The 23,523-nt window shown below is 38.0% G+C and overlaps 1 protein-coding gene across 1 annotated transcript in view; it reads left to right on the forward strand.

The window, feature by feature from the left end:
- The window catches only part of SUPT3H (SPT3 homolog, SAGA and STAGA complex component), a 542,078-nt gene extending 519,087 nt beyond the window's left edge, over positions 1-22,991 (forward strand). Inside the window, exon 12 of the mRNA XM_021691899.2 lies at positions 22,920-22,991. Coding sequence (XP_021547574.1) covers positions 22,920-22,961 — 42 coding nt within the window. The 3' untranslated portion in view covers positions 22,962-22,991. The remainder of the gene's footprint in view (positions 1-22,919) is intronic.
- The last annotated feature ends 532 nt before the right edge of the window (positions 22,992-23,523 follow it).

Consider the following 23,523-nt stretch of genomic DNA (forward strand, 5'->3'; position numbering starts at 1 on the left):
GTTACCTTGTCAAAGAGGCAGCACTCCCACCCCATCTCTCTTTGTCCCTTCATGCAGCCTTATTAGTTTTTATACCACTTATCACCACTGTCATATTGTAGATTGTGTGTTTCTTTAGTGACTGTCTCACCCCACTTAGAAAGTCAGATTCAGTGTATCCATGACGCATGCTCAGCACCTAGAATAGTGCGTGGCCCATCACAAGCATTCAATAAATACTTGTGAATGAATGAATACACAAATGCGGGCCAGGGGGCCATTTTCAGACCTGCAAACCTGCGTTCCCCAAGAGCCTTAGAGTTAAATGGGACATCCCCAGACCCAATGGCACATTAAGCATTGTGTGTAGAGAGGATAACTGATACATCTTGGTATGTTTTCAACACTATGTAGATACTGTTAGGATTAATAAAATTCATTTAAACACATCATCGAAGGATTAGATCATTAACATTTTCTCAGTCGGCGGCTACCGGAAATACAACTCCCATGTGAGTGTTCTTAAATTTGTTTCATATTTCCCCATACACAAATTTTTTCACCATACTATATTTTTAATATTCCCTTATACATTATAAAGATGGGAATTACTGATCCTAAGGTTTGCTAGACCAAAAATAAAGTAACTTGATCTTAGTTACTTAGGTTAACCTTAAAGCAAGGGACTATGGTGTGATGGCCATTAGCAACAACTTGACTTTTAAAATATCTCAGATTTCTTCCTTTAGAGGCCAATCCTTAATATTCTTTTTTTCTTCTACTTTACACAGTGCTTAAGAGGAAAATGCCAGTCTTGAGAATATTACCCTAAGTTTCCCACCTCCTAGATTTATCATTTAGGAAAAAGCTTTGCTTAAAAGTACACTTTGGGGCCAGTCTTTGTTTCAAGTGACTTTGGCTCCCCTGGACCTGCTTTAAAACCCAGAAAGAAAAAATTTCCTGGGCAGGTAGAAGCAGAACTGATCTCATTTGACCCTCTTGGCCCAGAAAATGAGTGATTACAGAAGTAGCTATTTCTACTTCCTAGACTGCTTTCGGTTTGTAAGGACTTCATCAGCGGCCTTAGTTTCTGGACTGTCTGGTTAGAGCCTGGCTTCTTCCACACCATACAGATCTAGAGGAGAAAATAATAAAAGGAGGTGGGTTACCAACCTTACTAGTTTCCTAAGACTGCTATAACAAAGTCCCACAAATTGGGTGGCTTAAAACAACAGAAATGTATTATCTTACATTACTGGAGGCTAAGAAGTCCGAAATTAAGGTGTCAGCAGGGCTGGGTCCCTCCGAGGGCTCTGAGCTTTTGGTGATAACCAGTAATCCTTGGTGTTCTCTGGTTTGTAGGTACGTCACTCCAGTCTCTTGCTTCTGTCTTCATGTGGTTTTCTCACTGTGTGTCTCTATCTCTTCTTCTTCAAAGAGCCACCAGTCATATTGGATTAGGGCCCATCTTAATGACCTCATCTTAACCTGATTATATCTGCAAAAGCCCTATTTCCAAGTAAGGTCACAGTCACAGATGCCAGAAGTTAGGACTTCAGCTTATCTTTTTGGAGGACACAATTTAACCATTAACACTGTCTAGTTGCCATTATGTCAAGATGGTAATTGTATATAAAATTAGCTCCAGCGTAAGACCCATAGAAACGGCCTTGCTAATTTTATTGTGATGAAACAAATGATCAAAGAAAGAAAGAGAGGAACAAAAGAAATTCAACATGGTACTTTAAGGGTAAAAAAAAAAAATTACCATCATTACCTTTCCATTATTAATAAATAAGGATTTTTAACATTTTTTAAAAATATAATTACAACCTAACTTTAGAACAATGAAGTGATAGAATACCTTCCCTCCACCTACTCATTTATAGTAGAGATTGCTCTTTGATATCCTCCCATCCTACCTTTCTGCACCCAGCACAGAGAGGTCTCAGGTAGCCTAGTGATCTGAGACTCCATACTGGAGATTTTAGTAGCTTGTCACTCAGACTACTCAGTGGACCAGCCCTCCCAAGTTCCCTCTGCCTTTAATGCCAAGACCCCACCGTACCCTACCTGGATAGACCACCCATGCTCTGGAACAAGGCCAATGATTCCCAGCTATTTTGAGGATGAGGACACTATTTCATATAAATATATTTTATGGATACTCACCCCCTCCCCATGATAGTACTTCTATAATGCTTTAAGAAAAGGTACTCTGCATTTTGTTTCCTTAGTTATAAATATATTTGAAAATAATATATGTTTGAGAAATAATTCTCAATTTGTGAAATAAATTATTTTGCAAACATAAGTATTCATCTGTATTGGTTTTCTTCCATGAGGACTAGCCAAACTTGAATAGCCTTTACTCATTTACCAAATATTTATTGAGCATATAATTGTAAGGCATGGGAGCCCTAATAATGGCTGAAACAGAGTTTAAAAGGTAGAAGTTATTTATTAACTAAATAATATAATGAATTATACCAACATTTATAAATAGAAATATGTGTTACTAGATAATTATAATCGAAGTGCTTCCAGAGTTGAGAATATGCATTTAAATGAACATACATTTGTTAAGGTTAAAATTCTGCAAGCATATGATTTGATTGTATATTGTTATAACTATAACTGGAGGAAACAAACTGAGGGTTGCTAGAGGAGAAGTGGGTGGGGGGATGGGGTAACTGGGTGATGGCCATTAAGGAGGGCACGTGATGTGATGCGCACTAGGTGTTATATGCAACTGATGGATTACTGAACTCTACATCTGACACTAATGATGTACTGTATGTTGGCTAATTGAATTTAAATTAAAAAAAATACTGAATACAAATACAAACACCTTACCCTTATACATGGGTTTGCATTTTATTGAATACTTCTGTGTACATTATCAGAGCCAAAACTCAAAAATCGCTCTTTTCCAAAGTTAGACTACAACATCGTGTTTTAAGGTATTACAACCTTACTTGACTTTCTGTCATTAACGGTTTGACTCTTTAATATCACCATATAATTATATTTACATGATGCATTGGAAAGAAGGCAGAGTCTCCATATGTTCATTTCAGCCTGGGTGGCTACATGGCTTGTAAGAGTCAATGCATGAAAATGGCCTAGATTGAATAAATTAGCAAAATCACAAAAGGAAACCACTGTAGGAAATAGTTTTACACATGTAATTGCTGAAATCCTCTAGTGAATGTGTCAATCTGTGCTAACTAAATAAATTTGTTTATAGACATGTTCTGTATTAGCTCCTACTCTTTCACAGCCCTTTGCCAAACAAAATCCCACTAGAAGTAGGATGTTCACACCCGAGTAGGAGTTTCTTGGATAAATATTTTTACTATATGGAGACCAAAACCACTTCTACAAATTTCAGACTTTGATTGAAATACTATATTTCTTTAGCTTTTTTTTCCCCTCCCATCTTTTCTCCTGGTAGCTGCTCACGCATTACGTTACCTGCTCTCACCTCCCTTGGCTGTGGGAAGCAAGAGGCTGGCTACATACACGGGGGGACAGTGGCCCCTGAGAGTGATGGGACCTGCCTGCTCAAATCGCTACCACCACCACATGGACTACACAGGCAGAGAGAGGTTCATTTGCAAAATGGCTTTCCTTTCTTTCTCCTAAAGCCTCATTGAAATGATTCATTGAATTAATTTCAGTGCAGAAATTATACATCCTGAAGCTATACTTTATAGATTGCCTTGCTTGCATTTCATTTGAGTGTTACATGAATAGCATACATAAAGGTAGAATTCATTCAGCCCTTCCTCAAGAAGTCCTGGTAGGAGTTACTGAAATATAACTGCCACATTTTTTCATAAGGATGACTCTGAACTCAACTTTGGCCAACCAGTTTGGCACAATAATGTTACCTGACTTCTTAGTTCTCTAATCCAGAATTGGTGCTGAATTTTTCACAGGCCTTCGTAAGATCTATTTTTTTTAATTTGGCTGGTGACTAATAAAATATTTTTTTTAATATTTTAATAGTAATGACTTCTGTGTAGCATGAAACTAAGAACTTTTTTTTTTTATTTGAGTATAGTTGACACACAATGTTCCATTGGTTTGGGGTAATAACAGATTCAGCTACTCTGTGTTACTCTATGTTACTACACTTGTGAGTGTAGCTCCCATCTGTCACCATACAACACTGTTACCTATGTTCCCTATGCTGTACCTTTTATTCTTGTGAATTCTTTTTAATGTGCTAAATCTAAACATTCTCACTGGTTTTGAGAGACAATATAACCAGTGAACTGTAGATTTGAACAATAGTGTGTGATACGGATGATCTGGGCCAGTGCGGTATCCTAATTACTGTGACCCAAATAGCCTGCCTTTTAAGCTTGATTAGAATAATATGCAATAAAACGAACACTGTCACTGCTGTATCAATAATATATCTGACTTGGGATAGTCCCATACCTTCGGGAGTTTAGTCACTTAATACAATAGCTGTATTCAAATTAATCTTTAACATTGGAGAACGCACTTGGGTCATTCAGGATATTTTGGAGGTAAATTTTTGAAATGGCTGAGGCAGATTGCAAATGTCTGTGGCAAATTCCATTAATACAATACCGGTAGAGAGATAGAGGTGTATAATATGTACAAGGTAAAAGAATATGTCCATAGCGCCTCAAGAACACCTAATTAGGGAAAGGCGTGGAGGAGGCATGCCTGTCATTGTCAGTATACAGTAGTTCAGTTTTGAAATAAATGTCAAGAGAAAGTATCCCAATTTTTAAAAATACGTTCTTTTTTTAGAACAGGTTTAGTTTCACAGCAAAACTGAGGAGAAGGTACAGATATACCCCTGGCTCCACTCATGCGTAAACCTCCCCCTTGATCCGCATCCCTCACTAGAATGGAGCATTAGTTACATTTCATGAGCCTACAGTGACGCATCATTGTCACCCAAAGTCCACAGTTTGCGTTAGGGTTCACTCTAATGTTCTAGTGGGAAAGCTTCCATTGAACATTCTAAGGGTTTGGACAAATGTATAATGACATATATCTATCACTATACTATCTTGTACAGAACAGTTTCACTATCCTAAAAATCCTGTCTTCTGCTGATTCACCCCTCTCACCTGGCAGCCACTGATCTTTTACTGCCCCCATAGTTTTGCCTTTTCCTAGATGTCATATATTTGGAATCCTACAGCATGGAGCCTTTGCAGATTGTCCTATTTCACTCAGTAGTATGTATTTAAGCTTCTCCATGTCTTTTTGTGGCTTAATTTCTCATTTCTTTTTGTACTGATTAATAATCCATGGTCTGAAAGTACCACAGTTTATTTATCCATTCACCTACTGAAGGACATCTTAGTTGCTTCCAAGTTTGGGCAAGTATGAATAAAGCTGCTGTAAATATCCATGTGCAGGTTTTGTGTAGATCTAAGTTTTCAACTCCTGTAGGTAAATGCCAGGTAGTGCAATTACTGGATCACATGGTAAGAGTACGTTTAGTTCTGTAAGAAACTGCCAAACTGCCTTCCAAATGGCTGTACCATTTTGCATTCCCACCAGCAATGAATGAGAGTTCCTCTTGCTCCCCATCTTTGCTAGCATGTATTGTTTTCAGGGTTTGGGATTATGGCCATTCTAATGGGTGTGTAGTGATATCTCATTGCTGTTTTAATTTACATTTTCCTGAGGACATATAATGTGGAGCATCTTTTCAGATGCTTATTTGCCATCCATAGACCTTCTTTGGTGATGTGCCTCTTAATGTCATTGGCCCCTTTTTTAGTCAGATTGTTTTCTTACTGTTGAATTTTAAGAGTTCTTTGTATATTTTGGATAATAGTCTTAAAATTTTACAAATATTTTCTCCCAGTCTGGGGCTTGTCTTCTCATTCTCTTGACAGTATCTCTTGCAGAGCAGAAATTTTTAATTTCAATGAAATCCGGCTTCCTAATTTTTTCTTTTAGGGTTCATGACTTTGGTGTATCTAAAGAGTCATCACCAAACCCAAGGTTGTCAAGATTTTCTCCTGCTATCTTATTGGAGTTTTCAAGTTTGGCATTTTACATTTAGGTCTGTGGTCCATTTTCAGTTAGTTTTTGTGAATGGTTAAAGATCTGTAACTAGATTCATTTTTTGCATGTGTACGTCTAGTTATTCCAGCACCAAGTGTTGAAATACTCTTTGTTCCATTTTATTGACTTTGCTCCTTTGTCTAGGATCAGTTGACTGTATTTATGTGGATCTATTTCTGGGCTCTCTATTACATTCCATTGATCTGTCTCTTCTTTTGCCAATACCACACTTTCTTGATTATTGTAACTTTGTAAGTCTTAGGGTTGGGTAATGTCAGTGATCCAACTTTGTTTTTCTCCTTCTATATTATACTGGCTCTTCTGAGTCTCTTGCCTCTCCATATAAACTTTAGAATCAGTTTGTTGATATCCACAAAATAACTTCCTGGGATTTTTTATTGAAATTTCTTTGAAAGTGTAGATCAGGTTAGAAAGAACTGACACCTTGACAATATTGAGTCTTCCTATCCATGAATATGGATTATCTCTCCATTTGTTTAGTTCTTGTTTGATTTCTTTCATCAGAGGTTTGTAGTTTTCCTCACATAGATCTTGTACATATTTTGTTAGCTTTATACCTAAATGTTTTATTTTGGGGGGTGCTAATGTAAATGATAGTGTGTTTTTAGTAGTGTGTTTTTTATTTCAAATTCCATTTGTTCATCGCTGGCATTTAAGAAAATGGTTTATGTCTGTATATTAACTTTGCACCCTGCAACTCTGCTGTATTCACTTATTAGTTCCAGGAATATTTTTGTTGATTCTTTTCAAATTTTATTCATAGATGATCATGTCATCTGCAAACAAAAACAGTTTGATTCCCCCTTCCCAATTTGTGTCACTTTTATCTCCTTTTCTTGTCTTACTGAATTAATTAGGACTACCAGTACAATGTTGAAAAGCAGTGGTGAGAGGGAACATTCTTGCCATGTTCCTGATCATGAGGGAAAGCTTCTAGTTTGATACTAGCTTAGGACTTCTGTAGATATTCTTGGCCAAGTTGAGGAAACGCCCCTCTATTTCTAGTTTCCTGAGAGTTTTTATCATGAATGGTTTTTGGGTTTTGTCAAATGCTTTTTCTGCACCCATTGATATAATCATGTGACTTTTCTTCTTTAGCCTCTTGATGTGATAGATTACATTAATTGATTTCTAAATGTTGAACCAGCCTTGCATACCTGGTCTATATCCTACTTGATCATGGCATATAATTTTTTCTATACATTGCCAGATTCAACTTACTAATATTTTGTTGAGGATTTTTGGATCTGTGTTTATGAGAGATATTAGCCCATAGTTTTCTTGTAATGTCTTTGTCTCTTTTTGGTATTAAGGTAATGCTGACCTTATAGAATAAGTTAAGACATCACTCCCTCTGCTTGTATCTTCTGAAAGAGATTGTAGAGAACTGGTATAATTTCTTCCATAAGTGTTTGGCAGAATTCACCAGTGAACCCACCTGCCCCTGGTGCTTTCTTTAGGTTTAGGTTTTTAGGTTATTAACTACTTTAGGTTTTAGGTTATTAACTATTAATTCAGCTTCTTTAATAGATACAGGTTTATTCAGATTTTCGATTTCTTCTTGTGTGAGTTTTTAGCAGATTGTGTCTTTCAAGGAATTGGTCCATTTCACCTAGGTTATCAGATTTCTGAGCTTAAGTTTTTCGTAATATTCCTTTTTTTTTCCTTTTAATGTCCATAGGATAGTGATTTCTACTCTTTCATTTCTGATATTGGTAATTTGAGTCCTCTCTGTTTTTTTCTTAGCCGGGTTAGAGGCTTATCAATCATACTGATCTTTTCAAAGAACTGGTTGTGGGGGTTTTTTATGATTTTCTGTTTTTAATTTCATTGATTTCTGCTCTAATTTTTATTATTTCTATTCTTCTGATTACTTTCAACTTTAATTTGCTCTTATTTTCTAGTTTCCTCATGTGGAAGCTTAGATGAATGATTTTGCATCTGTCTTATTTTCTAATATAGGCATTCACTGCTATGTATTTCCTTCTAAATTGCTTTTGCCACATCCCACAAATTTTAATAAGTTGTGTTTTCATTCCTATTTAGTTCAAAATATTTTTTAATTTCTTTGAGATCTCTTCTTTAGCCCATGTATTATTTAGAAATAGGCTGTTTTATTTACAAGTTTTTAGAGTTTTCCAACTATCTTTCCATTATCAATGTCAGTTTACCTTCCTTGTGGTCTGAGAGCAGACATTGTATAATTCCTATTCTTTCACATTTGTTAGGATATGTTTTGTGGCCCCAAATGTGGTCTATTTTGGTGAATGTTACATGTGAGCATAAAAAGAATTTGTAATCTGTTGTTGGATGAAGTAATCTATAGATGCACATTATGTCCGGTTGTTTGATGGTGTTATTGAGTTCTACCATGTGCTTACTGATTTTCTGAGTGCTGAATCTGTGCATTTCTGATGGAGGGGTGTTGAAGTCTCCAACTGTAATAGTGGATTCATCTCTTTCTTCTTGCAGTTCTGTAAGTTTCTGCCTCCTGTATTTTGATGCTCTGTTAGGTGTATTCCTGTTAAGGATTATTATAATTTTCTTGCTCTAAAGTTTGCCATGTCTGAAATTGATATAGCTACTCCTCTTTCTTTTGATTACTGTTAGCATGGTATATCTGTCTCCATACAGTTACTTTTAATCTATCTGTGTCTTTATATTTAAAGTGGGTTTCTTAGAGACAATGTATAGTTGGGTCTTGTTTTTTGATCCACCCTGATAATCTCTCACTTTTGATTGGTGCATTTAGACCATTGGCATTTAAAGTGACTATTGATATAGTTGGATTAATATCTACCGTATTTGTTACTGTTTCTATTTGTTGCCCTCATTCTTTGTTCCTGTTTTTGTCTTCTAATCTTTTTCTGCCTTTTGCAGTATTAATTGAGCATTTTATATGATTCCACCTTTTCTCTTTTCTTAGTGTATCAATTATATTTTTTTAAACTTGTTTTAGTTGTTGACCTAGAATTCACAATATACATTTACAGCTAATCAAAATCCACTTTCCAGTAACACTACCACTTGATGGATAGTGTGAGTACCTTATAAGAACAAAATAACCTAAATTCCTCCCTCCCTTTATCATTGCTTCATTCGTTTCATTTATACACAAGTATACATAAGCATATGTATATATACAACATAATCAATTATACTGTTGCTTTAATTTTGAACAAACTGTTAGCTATTAGATCAATTAAGCATAAAAGTAAAAGTTTTTATTTTACCTTCAGTTATTTCTTCTCCATTGTTCTTCTTTTCTTTATGTAGATCCAAGCTTCTGACCTGTATCATTTTTCTTCTCTCTAAAGAATCTTTTTGTTTCCTGCAAGGCAGAGCTACTGGCAAAAAAAAAAAAAAAAAACCTCAATTTTTGTTATCTGAGAAAGTCTATATCTCCTTTACTTATAAGGGATTATATCACAGGGTATATAGAATTCTAGCTTGGTGGTTTTATTCTCTCAACACTTTAAATATTTCTCTCCACTCTTTTCTTGATTGCATGGCTTTTGAAGAGATAGCTCTTATCTTTGCCCCTCTCTAGGTAAGGTGTTTTCCTCCTCTGGCATCTTTAAATATTTTTGGTTTTCTATAGTTTATATATGATATGCCTAGGCTTGGGTTTGGGGGGTTTTTGGGGGGAGGTTGGGTTTTTTTGGAGGCATGGGTATTATCCTGCTTGGTGTTCTCTGAGCTCCCCGGATCTGTGGTTTTGTGCCTGTCTTTAATTTGGGGCAATTCTTAGTCATTATTTTTTCAGGTGTTTCTTCTATTCCTTTTCTTCTCCTTCTGGTATTCCCATTATGCATATGTTACACTATTTGTAGCTGTCCCACAGTTCTTGGATATTCTCTTCTGTTCTTTATAGTTTTTTTAGTCATTGCTATTCAGTTTTAGAGGTTTCTAATGAGATATGCTCAAGATCAGAGTTTCTTTCTTTAGCTGATCCTGTGATCAAAGGCATTCTTCATTTCTTTTATAGTGTTTTTTTTAAGATTTCATTTATTTATTTGAGAGAGAGAATGAGAGAGAGAGAGAGAGCACATGAGAGGGGGGAGGGTCAGAGGGAGAAGCAGACTCCCTGCCGAGCAGGGAGCCCGATGCGGGACTCGATCCTGGGACTCCAGGATCATGACCTGAGCCGAAGGCAGTTACTTAACCAACTGAGCCACCCAGGCGCCCCATCTTTTATAGTGTTTTTTATCTCTAGCATTTCTTTTTGATTCTTCCTTAGAATTTCCATCTCTTTGCTTACATTGCCGATCTGTTCTTGCATGCTATCTACTTGTCCATTAAAGCCCTTAACATATTAGTCATTGTTGCTTTAAATCCCTGGTCTCTTCATTCCGACATGTCTATCATAGATAGGTCTGGTTCTGATGCTTGTTCTGTCCCTTCATACTGTTTTTTGCCTTTCAGTATGCCTTGCCATTTTGTCTTAATAGCCAGGCATGATGTACTGGGTAAAAGGAACTGTTATAAAAAGGCATTTATTAATGTGGTGGTGAGATGGGGGGCAGGGAAGCATTCTGTACTAGTATGATTAGGTCTCAGTCTTTTAGCAAGTGTGTGCCTCTGGACTATGAACTTCACAAGTACGCCTTAGTCTTCCCCTTTCCAACCACTCCCCTATTAGGTGAACAGGATGGCTACAGTGGGCACAAGTTGGGTATTTCCCTTTTCCCAGGTCAGTTAGACTCTGATAAAATCCAAGAAGTTAGGCTGTGGTTAAATAGTTTCCCTCAGGGTAAATCTTGTTGAGAAAAACAGAACGCTCTGGCATATTTCAAAATGTTTTTTTCCTCTCTCCCTGCCCAAAACATGAGAAGATTTTTCAGTGATATTCACTGTGAGAACCTGGTAGGGCTCCAGGAGGTAAAACTCAACAAAAGTGCGGGCCCTCTTCCCTGTCCCCCCATGACTGCGTCCCCCTACAGTGTCATCTCCCAGACTTGTCCACGTGAGCGTCTAGCAATTTCTCCATTACATACGGTTCAGGTTTCTCTACTCTGGCACCAGTTCCCATGGAGGTTTGTGATTCAGTCTGTATTCTCAGTAAGTTGTGATTCTCTGTATTCTCCTGTCTGTCTTTCTGATCTTAGGAGAAGTGATTTGCCCTATGACCACACTTCTCTTTTGGATCTAAGAAGAGTTGTTGATTTTCCAGTTCGTTCAGCTTTTGGTTATTGTAGGGACAGAGTGGCAACTTCCAAGCTTCTTACTACATGCCAGACCAGAGCTGGAAGTCCTCAGATTATTCCAATTTAATATGGCAAGTTTGTATCAGGCCCTAAAGCAGAGATTCAAAAGAATTGGTTGAATACTTACGTAACATGAGCATTTCTTACCGGAATTTTGAGAAACCCTTCAGTAGTAGGTAGTGTGGGTTGGATTTAATATTTATTGTGACAAGCCTAGCTTATAGACTGGCATTGGGGAATAAGGTAAGTCAAGCTCTCTCTCCTCTGGGTCTTACCCACCTACTACCTATTCCCCTCCCATCTCCAACTCAGGTCTCAGTTGAACATCTTTTCCTTCAAGAAGTCTCCTTGATCACCACCACTCACCCCTACCACCTTCTCATATGGTCCCATTACACCCTAATCTCATTCTGTAACTCCCATCGCTTCTTTCATTTCTCATTCAGTATGTCTCCCCCCATTAAACTGTTCAACATGAAGGGGAGGAACCACATCTATGATCACTGTTGTATCCACTGCACTTTGCACTCTGTATTGTTGAATAAATAAATAAATGATAGTACATTCATACAGAAATATGCCTCCTCAGGTGGCTACCATATGTGGTTGGTATTATTAACTACTGTATCCTGATTATTCTGTCATAATTTTATTACTCATTATCTTCAAAAAATTCTTAAGAACCTTAATTATAATGTACTTACTATTCTAAATTGGTATCTTGATTATTGATAAATAGTTCTTGCCATCCTTGCTCTTATTCCTTGTGTTACATTTTTTGATTTGGCAAAGGCCATTGAGGCAGTATTTTTCTTTTTATTTTTAGTTTGTATCATTGTTGAAGACTTGGAAAAAGCAATTAAGTAACATTGCCACACAACCAGGATTGTAAAAAAAAAATTACTTTATACTATCTACTATAAACTTGCTATTAATTGTAATTTTCAGTAACAGAATATTTGGACTTAAAATGTTTAGACACAACAAAACAATTTAGCAGTATTGTTTTAGATGACTTGGATTCTTTTTTTTTCTGGCAAACAAGGCAGTTGGCTTCATCAGTGCAAAGGGTTTTACTCCTGGCAGATAACAATAATGAGAAGCCCAGAAATGCTCCCATGGGTACTAAGAACTAATATCAGAATAACCATTTGCTTTGCAGTATGGCTTATGGTTGAATTAGTAAGGTCACTAATTTCTTTTTTCTTAACTGCTGCTGATGGTTATCTTGTGAAATGATAAGTGTGTGGTTTAAGCCTAATTTTTAGGAGCTGAGCATAGCCCAGCCCCTGCTCTGATGGTGAACACATGTTAACATTTCTCATTGTTGTCCAGAGAAAAGTAAGCTATTTGCTAGTCAAATGCATTCATTCAATAGATGATTATTTATTGAACACCTACTTATCGGCCGTTCATTGGGTTATACCCTAGACATATAAAGATAAATAAAATAGCAAGTTCCCTGCCTTCCAGAGGCTATGAGTCAATCAAGAGAAATGAGAATTAAATGTTGATAGATCTGAGACCCCCCCCCCCATAATGGAAATTTTGGTTACTAACTCCTGCCAATGTGACACTGTTTACACATATTCTTATGTGTGTTTGCAACTTGGAATAATTTCAGACATCTGTGTTTTGATTGTTTGCAATAAAAAGCTGAAGAATAACATTATTGGCATTAAATTATTATTAACTATAGATGTATTTGAGTGCACACAATATCATAGAAATAATTTATATGTGGAAATGGTATACTTTTAGTCTCATATGAAATTGCTAAAGGTAACATTCATGAAAAACCTTTTCTCTGAAATACAATGTTGTATGTATCAGCCACTTAATTATTTTGCTCAACAACAACAAAAATTAACATATCACTCATATAATTTGATTGGGATGACTTAGTTAGAAATTATAATTTTAATAACTAAATTTTAATTTAGAAATGTTTGTGTTCAGAATGGTGAGATAACTTGGTAATAAGAAGAATCTGACACACACTTAGAGAAAACCATGCATAAAATGACAAGTTCCTCAAGATTTATAGGCGCCCAGTTACTTGGAATAGAATGAGAGTTAATGCTATGTCTTTTTTCCCATTCTGCCAGCTAGACAAGACCTCTTATTTAAAGGGCAGGGCTCCCTCCACTGTTGTTAAATCAAGGCTCTGCTGTCTTGCCCTCCATGATATTCACAGGATATTTATAACATTGGGAAGTACACCAAAAAAGGAAGCTGTTTAATAAAGAGCTTTGCATGTTGTAGTGCTATACATCATGTGGTTCAATTTAGATTCTCTGAAATATCAGAGTTAGTTAGAATGAAATTATCAAAAGGGGAAAAGTCACATGGCATTGGTACAAACAAGATGTGCCTATTTGTATTTATGTTTGCTAATGAAATTCAGCCATGGTTACCACTTTGATTTTAAGAGTCTTAGACCACCATTCAGTTTTATTCATTGTAATTAAATCTCTTGCCCACACGCAGACACAAGAGCAGCAAGAAAAGGGGGCATATTTTATCTTTTAAAAAACTATTACATAGCTTTGATATGAAGTTCCAGAGCTTCAAAGCTTTGTAGCATTAAAACAAAACAGCATGTCTCTCGGGGCACAGTCACCTCCTTAGGCGAAAGGAGGGTTTGAGAGAGGGCTTGGACTCTGAATCCAGAGACCCCACAGAGGGCAGGGCTGAACTGGGGCATCTGGGGGCAGGCGAATTTGAGACAACTTGATATAGTCTCCATTGTTGCTGCCAGAAGAGAGGTAGCAAAAGGCCAGATAGAAGCACAACTGGTTTTTACTGGTAAAACTTGGGAGTGGGGTGGGGCAGAAGGGAGGGCTAACTTAGCAGTCTTGTGAAACAGCATTTATACAAGAAATTCAGACAAGTACCTACCTTCCCGCCCCAGCTCAACTGGCTATTTTAATAAAGCAAACACTTGAGTTAACTTCGTAAGTAAGGACTAAGGAAAGCCTGTTGCTTCTCGTTTGCTCCACTCCCTCCCCACGTTTTCGCTCCAGCAAAGCCAAGCTAGTGGCTATAGGACCCCTTCCCTCTGTGCTTCTTCCTCCCTATAGGGTAGAGAACACTTGGGAAACCACCAGGCCCCTGATAACCGGGGCAGCTCCTGGGGCCCACAAATCACCTAAAATGCAAAGAGTTTCCCCTACACTTAGTTAATTGGGAGTTAGGGGGAGCTTGGGAAAGGGAGAATATATGTTCCAAATCCCTTTATTGTCCTTTTTACTACTGGATGTAACTCAAATTGGCCAACTCCAAACACATCCAGGCAGGCCACCTTGTTTGCTGAGCCTTAAATCAGACACTGAGCACAGCCTTAGTAAAACTTCTATGGGAACACATGGTACGTCACCCCCTGAAGGTCCCAAAAATGCATACTTTTGCCGTAGAACCTTTCAGCCACGTTTCTCTTACTAATTTTGATATTTCATCCATTTATCAAAATTATTCTTGTGGGCACTTAGGGAAATTAAGTGATTCTCCAAGGAAGAGCTAATCATATAGCAGAAGACTCAGTAGAAGGAAAAGCTCATAATGGCCTGCCTTGTTCTAACTACTCAGCTGTCCTGTTTTAGACATCATTAAGCCCCACCCCCCCCACACACACACACTTCAGTCCCTTCACTTTTGTTCTGCTCCCAAGCGCTCTTAATCCGGAAAAACAATTTCTTTCCCTACATCTGTTTTCCCCATCAGGGTCAGAGAAGCTAAACACTTAGATTTGGGCAGAATGAGAACCATCCATAAAGAGCCCTAGACTGAGTCAGGAATCCTGGGCTGACCAGTGATGGGTCTCTCTCTTTCTCTCTCTTTCTCTCTCTCTCTCTCTCTCAGCATTGGTTTTTTCATCTGTTAAATTAGGAATTGGAAGAGAGGAGTTCACAAGATACTTTCCCATCCCAGAATTCTATTGTTCTTTGATTCTAGATATAAGCAAAGGGTTTTGTTCTGCTTGGTTTAGTCAGTTTTCCAAACCGCATTTTCTTTATGGAATTAAACATGGCGTGGCAGTCTGAAGGACTGTGTTCCTCTACAACAGCATCCCAGCATCGGGGAGGGTAAAACAATAATGACGCTCCAGTGAGAGATAGAGGTATCCCATCTGCCATCTAGGTAAAAGGCATGATCAAAAAACCTTAATATCTATTTCTCCTATATTAAATTAAATGCCAATATTAGGATCTCCATTAAGAAACATGATTTACTGTATAATCATGACAGATTCTGAAAGGGCGCCATTTATTGACAAAACCAATTTTGGGGGTCTGTTAGTGGTATATTCATCCACTTTCCCTCCATTTTCAGCCCTCACCATGCATCCAAACCACCTGGATTGCTCAAACTCCACTCAGGCCAGTTGGCTTGAAGGAGAGCTGGAGTATCTGTTATTTTTCTAAGTTTCTCAAGTGATTTGGGCGTATGGTGGTTTTTTTGTTTGTTTGTTTTTTGTTTCTATTTTTGTTTTTTACTATATACTGTTCTCAAAATTGGTTTGGAAAATAAGGAGCAAATGCCTCCAAACTGAAGATGATTTAGATTCAAGTCCCATCTCTGTCCTCTGAAGTATTATACCAGTCTGCTCTAGTTTAAATTAGAATTCAAATTTTAATTTACCCTTTAAGTGATGTTGAGCAAGAATTGAGTTTGTTAGGACTAGGAGAATATGTATGTCGATAGTAATCTGGGTAGAATAAATTATGTGAGATTTCAGGGATTCTGTTTTCTTTTGCTTAGTGTAAGACAGTGTGGTGTAATGAAAAGTGTACAGACTCTGGGTTTGAAATCCTAAATCTACCACTCACTAGTCATGTCACTTTAAAGGGGGGAATAATAACTTTTTTTTTTCACTAGTTGTGTTAAGACTAAATTAGATATGGGCATGAAAGTGCTTCATAAACTATAAACCATGTATCTCAGCATTTTTGTAGGACTGAGTCCTTAACCTGTGGGATATGATACTCTCTCCAGGGAGATGTGTCAGAATTAAGTTGAATTGTAGGACACTCACATATACTTCATTTCTAAAGGCCCAAGACAGACAATTTTGGTTCTATTGCTTGAATTCCTATAAACTTGAATAATTTGATTTTAGCAAATCTTTATTGAGTTCTTACTTTATGTAAGCCACTATGTGCTTGGTGGTACAAAGGATACATAGAGAAGTAACACAGTCCTGGCTCTCACTAAGCTTCTAATTTAATGTTAAAGGTTTAACTATCAAGTAAAATGCACTAAGAGGTCATTCTCAAGAGTGGGAAGGAGTCTCTTGTAGGCACCATATAGCTGGGTCTTTTCTTTTTTAATCCATTCAAGCATTCTATGTCTTTTGATTGGAAAATTTAAACCATTTACATTTAAAGTAATTATTGATAGGTAAGGACTTACTATTGCCATTTTGTTAAATGTTTTCTGATTGTTTTGTAGTTCTTTTGTTCCTGCCTTCCTCTCTCACTTTCTTTGAAAATTGATTATTTTTAAGGTGGTATGCTTTGATTCTTTTCTCATCATTTGTATATTTTTTATAGGTTTTTTTTGTGATTACCATGAGGCTTTCATAGTAAATTTTTTAACAGTCTGTTTTAAGTTGAAAACAACTTAACTTCCATTGCCTGAAAAAATTCTACACATTTACTTGCCCCCCCAACTGAATGTTGATGTCACAGTTTACATTTCTTCATAGTGTATACCCATTAACAAATTATTGTAGCTATAGTTATTTTTAACACTTTGTCTTTTAACTTATATTTTAGAGTCTAGTGATTTGCATACCACCATTGCAGTGTTAGAGTATTTTTAATTTGTCTATATATTTACCTATATCAGTGATTTTAATACTTTAATGTTTTCATGTTACTAATTAACATTCTTTTGTTCATCTTGAAGAACTCCCTTTAGCATTTCTTGTAAAGCAGGTCTAGTGGTGATCAGTTTCCTTAGCTTTTATTTGTCTGGAAAAGTCTTTATTGCTACCCGGGAACTACTTTCCTGGGTTAAGTATTCTTGATCAGCATTTTATTTTCTTCAACCACTTTGAGTATATTATCCCACTGTTTCCTGGTCTGAAGGATTTCTTATGAGAAATCTGCTGATAGCCTTATCACGGTTCCCTTGTATGTGATGACTCTTTTTAAAACTCTTGCTGCTTTCAGAATTCTCTCTTTATCTTTGATATTCAAGATTTTGATTATATTGTCTCAGTGAAGATCTCCTTGGGTTGAATCTTTTTGGGGATCTTTAAGTTTCATGTAGCTGGATGGCCATCTCTCCCCAGAGTTTGGAAATTATCAGCCATTATTTCTTTACATTCTCTGATCCTTTCTCTCTCTTCTCTTTCTAGGACTCCTATAACGTGAATATTGTTTCATTTAATGGTGTCCCATAATTCACACAGGCTTTCTTTATTTTTCTTTTTTATTTCTTTTTTCTGTTCCAAATGGATAATATCAAGAGATCTGTCTTCAAGTTCACAGATTCTTTCTTCTGCTTGACTGAGCCTATTAATGAAGCTCTCTTGCATTTTTTATTTCATTGATTGTATAGTTCAGCTCCAAAATGCTTTTATGATTTCTCTTGGTTGAACTCCTCATTTTATTGTTGCATTGTTTTCCTAAGTTCATTTTGCTCTCTATCTGTGTACTCATGAATCTCTCTGCCCTTCCTTAAAATCATTGTTTTGAAATCTTTTTCAGGTAACTCACAGATCTCCATTTCTTTGGGGTTAGTAACATGAAAATTATCAAGTTACCTTTGGTAGTGTCATGTTTCCTTGTTTCACATTTCTTGTGGCTTTGCATTGATGTTTGCTCACTTGAGAGGGGTCACCTCTTTCAGCCTTTTAGACTGACTTTGGTGGGGAAAGACTTTCAACAGAAAGTGGCTATGAGGGTTCTGGCTGGGTAGGTTTCTGTGTCTCTGATTCTGGAGGGGGCACAGCAGCATAATCTGTACACCTACATCAACTGAGGTCAACACTGACAAAGACTATGGGGTTCTTCTTTGACCAAGACTGCAGAGGTACTATAAGCAGCAATAGTGTCTGGGGCTGTTGGGGTCCTAGGTGGAAGAGACAACTGGGATCTTCCTGCTCTCCTTTTTTTCCTGTGACAGGGAGTTCTATCCAAGGGCAATGCCTCTTGGTACCAGGTCGGGTGAACTGGCACCCAGTGCCTCAGTTAAACCAGGGTCCTGGGGCCCATGTGCACTTGTTACGATGGCAGTCCAAATGTCTGGTGTGCATGCATGTGCAGCTCTCCCAAGGAACCAGGATCTGAGTCTCTGGGAATCACCACAGTGATTTGGACCCCAGGTTGGGGGCACACAGCAGTGGCACAGGCTGTGGAATGACAGGATACAGCAGTGACTTAGGCCCAGGATGAGGGGTACAGCAACAGCATGCCCTGGCGATGGTGGCTCAAAGCCCTGACAGGGCAGCAGCAGCTTGGCCTCCGTGATGTCAGGCCAAGGCTGTGTCTCAAGACACAAGGTGTGTGGCACAGAGCTGTAACGTTACAACCCACTGATGGCAAGTCAGTTCCATGGCTTAGGACATGGAGGGTGGGACAGAGAACAGCAACGGCAGCATCACAGCCTAGTGATGGCAGGTCAAAGCCACAACTTAGGACCGCAGGGATCAGTCACAGAATAGCAGCAGCTCAGCCCCAGCGATGGCTGATCAAAGCCATGACTTAGAATCCTGAAGGCAGGGCCCAGAAAGCAACGGCCCTTCCAGTTTCACAAGTGGCAAGGTACTGTGTCATCCCAATCCCAGAGAGTGGGGCACAGCATCAACTGAGGCCCCTGGGGGCAGGTCTCACCACAGCAGTAACTCCAGTAAGTCCGTGGTGAGGAGAAACAGCAGTGGGGACTCCAGGGACTACTTTAGCTGGGTTCAGTGTTGGTGCAGACTGGTAGTGCTCGGTGGCAAAGTCTACAAGTGGCCACGGCAGTGATGAGGGTTATTAGGGTTATTAGGGTTATTAGGGTTCTCCTGCTCTCCTTTTCCCATCAGGTATAATCCCACCGAAGGGGGTTCCTCTTTGCACTGAGCTGCTCTGGGCTGGGAGGTGGAGTGATGCAGGTAAAATGCTTCTTATACTTTTCTATGCAGCTATGCTCAGTATTTGAGCCCTGCAGGGTTTCTGCTGCTGCTTTGTTGTAGTCTGGAGCTTTCCCAGAGCTGTTTGGTCTGTCTATAGTTGTTTATTCATTGTTTTTGTGGGGAGACAAGCTTTGGGACCTCCTAGCCAGCCATCTTGCCAATGTCAGTCCCTACAGTGAAATTTTTGTTGTATTTAATTTGAAGTTTTGAGAGAGTGGAAGAGAATCAGGAAAGCTAGTAGTGGAGAATAAGTATAAATCCAAACTGGTGGAAGGGGTAGTTTTATCTATAGTTAAAGCTTTACTAACCAAGTTAATGGTGCAAATAACATACATATAGTTGTTTTCAACTAGGAGCTACAGGTTATGTTTTGTAGCATATTTACCTTTTGTTTAAATATTAATCCTTTGCTTTTTAATATTAATTTATATTCCTTGAAATGTACAATTTATGATGGCCCATAAAAAAGGAGCAACAAACCCGGTTAAGATTTAAATTTTTGCTCTAGTTTGTCTATATGTAGATAAGAAAAAAATTGTATTTCAAAAGTGAAAACTTACAAGTTAATTTCTACCCATCAATGCCTAATGCAGTAGGCAGAATATGTGTCAGCTCATCCAGTTAGATTGAGATTCTGGTAGTAGGCCGTAATTTGGAGCCGAATGAATATATGAATGTCAGAAATTGGGAGCTAGCTTGATCCTCAATTTAAGAAAAACAAAGAGCCTATGAACTGCAACTGGTCTTCAAAAAAAAAAGAAGAAGAAGTATCTTTGCTGGTAACTTTAGAGATGCTAGCATGTCTAAGGGTTTCAACAAATTCACCTAGGAGCAACTAGTAGAGAACAGAGTTTTATTAAATAAGAAAGTTTAAGTGGTATATAGCATGTAGAAGCTGGGTTGTTGAAGTCGGGTATGTTATTGATTAATTTATACTTTTTAATAGTGGGGGAGGCGGCCCCAGCTTTTCCCGGTCAAGGCCTCGATTTTACTAAGTAGGAGTATCTATAAAGATATAGAAGCAGGGAGTCCTTCATAGGATCTGACAGTAGAGAGTAAGTTGGATACAAAGTGTTTCATGAGAATGTGGCTTCTGGAAGGCCCTCACACCAAGCAGTGTTTAAATTTAGTTTCAGTATTCACAACACAAACAGAGAGAAATTCATAGTTGACACAAAGATGAGTTGTCCTCATCCATCTTCCTTTAAAGTTGCTTTCTCTGGAAAGGATGCCAAATTTGGGATGTTCCCATAATCACCCTCCACAGACAACATACATCCTTTGTACATCAAAAGGAAAAAGCTGTGACTCAGGGTGGAGGACCCTAGGGGATCGGTTTGCCGAAATTGCTCTTCACTAATCACACATGCTTGTTTGTCCCTTCTCTATTTTAAAATTGGAATAGGAAGAACTTATTCCAGAAATCTGGGACAGCTCTAAACTCTGGCTTTCTCGTTAAACTTGGCTACTCAAAGTTTCTGCTACTAAATGTCTCTAGTCTTATAGTCATTTGCAAACAATAGTGATAAATCATCTGTGATGGTGAATTGATCTTTGAAAAGTAACCTTTTCAGTACTAGACAGAACCATTTCATATTGCCCACCCTGGAAAGATGAAACTTAGTAATTTCTCAGGTGTGCTCAGCCAAGACTCCCGTCTTCTCCTGAGCCAAAACTTCTTTTTCAAGCAAAACTCACTTCAACCATTTACCTTTATGAGGAATCCAGCTTTACTCCCAGGTCCATTTATCTCCATGTAAACCATCCCCATGCTTTAAATATTATGTTATGTTAAAGGTTGTCACTGTGGTTGTAAAATTTCAAACATCAAGGTCAAGAACCTGAAAGCATTACTTTGGCATAAGCCTCTCTAAGGCAACTGTGGTGGTAGGGGCTGTTTCAAGGCCTGAGGCTCCCCTGTCTGTGGTTGTGGGAAGACACTCTATCCATTCCTGCAAGTTATTTGCGGCTCTCTGAGGAACTCATTTAACACTGTTCTCCAGGGCACACTCTTAGGAGGTAAAGCTGGACTTTTCTAGTCCTTGTTATTCTGTTTGCTTCAATCCAAGCATCCAGTGGCACAAAAAGTCTGATGGTAAAGGGCGAGCTCCCAGAGAGAGCCCTGAGGAATGAAAGGTGGAATGTGCCACTGTTCTCTCATCCTTGAAATGCTGATCTGCAGAGCCACATAACCAACCTATGAAATTTCAGCCCGCGTCCCAAAGCCTGACAACCATAGTAAATCCTGAATAAGCTGGATATTTGGAGGAGAGGTTTTGAAGTTAATTGAATTTTATGATGAACAGAAAGTTATGCGGAAAACCCGTTTGGTTTCACCTCACGTAGGTAGAGGTCTTTCTGAAAAGCTTGGTTCCACTTTTCTCTCTTTGGGTGTAATTATAAATGTAATCTAACCATTTCTAGGTGTAAACTCTTCGGCACCTCCATAGCGTTACCTTACTCATAAAAACTTACTGTATATTTCCTAAACATGGCTGTTGAAGGTAAATGTATTGGACTGGAAGTGTACAAACTCTAGCATCAAAGTTATTAGCCTAAAGGAAAAAAAAATCCTTGATAATGAGATTTTGTCATTTTTCTGTTTTTCTGAAAACAGATTGTAGAAAAAATCCATCTAATTGAGGGTTATGCATTCTCTGAGTATGACTAGTCCTAGTTTAAATAATGAAAAATGTGGTGAAAAGGGTAATTTTCTTCCTAAGTCCTGGATTTTAGTTCTGTTTCATTCTGGGTTTCATTATGAGACTCAAGACAAGTCACAAGAGGCCCTGTGTAGTCCAGCTCTTGCAGTTCTGAGCTGTAGAATAGATCTTGCAGGAAGAAAAATCATGCAGTTTTACTTGATTTACTGGAATACATCATATTCTTGCCATTAGTATCCATTTTCCCATTTTCTTTTATGGAATATTTTATTCCACTATGAATATTCATATGTACATCTATATGTACATGTGTATGTATGTAAAATTATATAAGATTCAAGCTTTCTATAACGTCAATAATGTACAGAACTCCTTAGAGATCACTGTGTTTTAGCAAGGAGGAAAGGCCTCTGCTAGTGTCTGTTTCCAAGCTTTTCACGGAGGCTATAAATTAGGCCTGGGAAGGCTATAACAAGTCAGTAATTTATAGACTATTAAGATAGTTAATTAGAAGTGATTCTTGAGCATATCCAATCGAGAACACATGTTTATAAAGGACAAACAGATTCAACACAACATGTCTTTGACCTAACCAAACCCAATCAGTTAACAAAAGGGGATATCTTATTTTGCATATCTCCCACTCCCCCCCCAAAATAGAATCGCTAACCACTTGTTAACCACACTGACTTTCTATCAGAGTGGTGGCCCCAAATGTTCAGATCGAGCACCCTATTAGAGTGTAGGCAGCAGAGTCTACAAGACAGGAAGAAAGCCCTGCTTGCTTTTTTGCCTCCTTTCCTGGTTTGACTTGATGTGATAATTCATTGCAGATTTCTTCTTCTTTGACAGAGTGCCTACCGCAGGAATGGGATGGCTTTTCTGGCCTGCTGATGGGACTGTGACTGTAACAACAGGAAAGGCACTGTTATAGTAAGGTGATTTCTGTTCCCCTCTTTGGACAAAATAAAATACAAGTTTACCTTCTCTGTATCCTCAGGAGTGGGTTGGTTTGTTGTGACTATCAACTGGCTGACTCCAGCTCTTTTTCCAGACCCCTCAGTGTTTCATCTTGTTTACTGGCTGGGCCGTTTAGCTAATTAATGGCAGGATGTTTGGGAGAGTGTGTAGGTGGACAAGAATGCAGATCACACAATTTTGAAATTTTAATTTGGAATGTATTTACTGCCCTCAGCTCACATATCTTAAAAGCAGTGTCTTTTCTCCTCCCCCCCCCCCCAGTGTTTAGTCTATGTTTTATTTGATGCATTTTGTAATCCAGGTTTGGGACAAAGGAAACAAAATTAAAAGGACAGTCACTTCTCCCTTTGTACTGTCCCACCAACTTCACTGCAACATCTGCTGATTACGTATATCCTACATGTATTTTAGAGACAAATACTCGTTTTATAAACTCACACTAATCAGAGACCTAATTGATCCGATGAACTGGCTG

The sequence above is a fragment of the Neomonachus schauinslandi genome, chromosome 8, assembly GCF_002201575.2.
Source record: "Neomonachus schauinslandi chromosome 8, ASM220157v2, whole genome shotgun sequence".
NCBI lineage: Eukaryota > Metazoa > Chordata > Mammalia > Carnivora > Phocidae > Neomonachus > Neomonachus schauinslandi.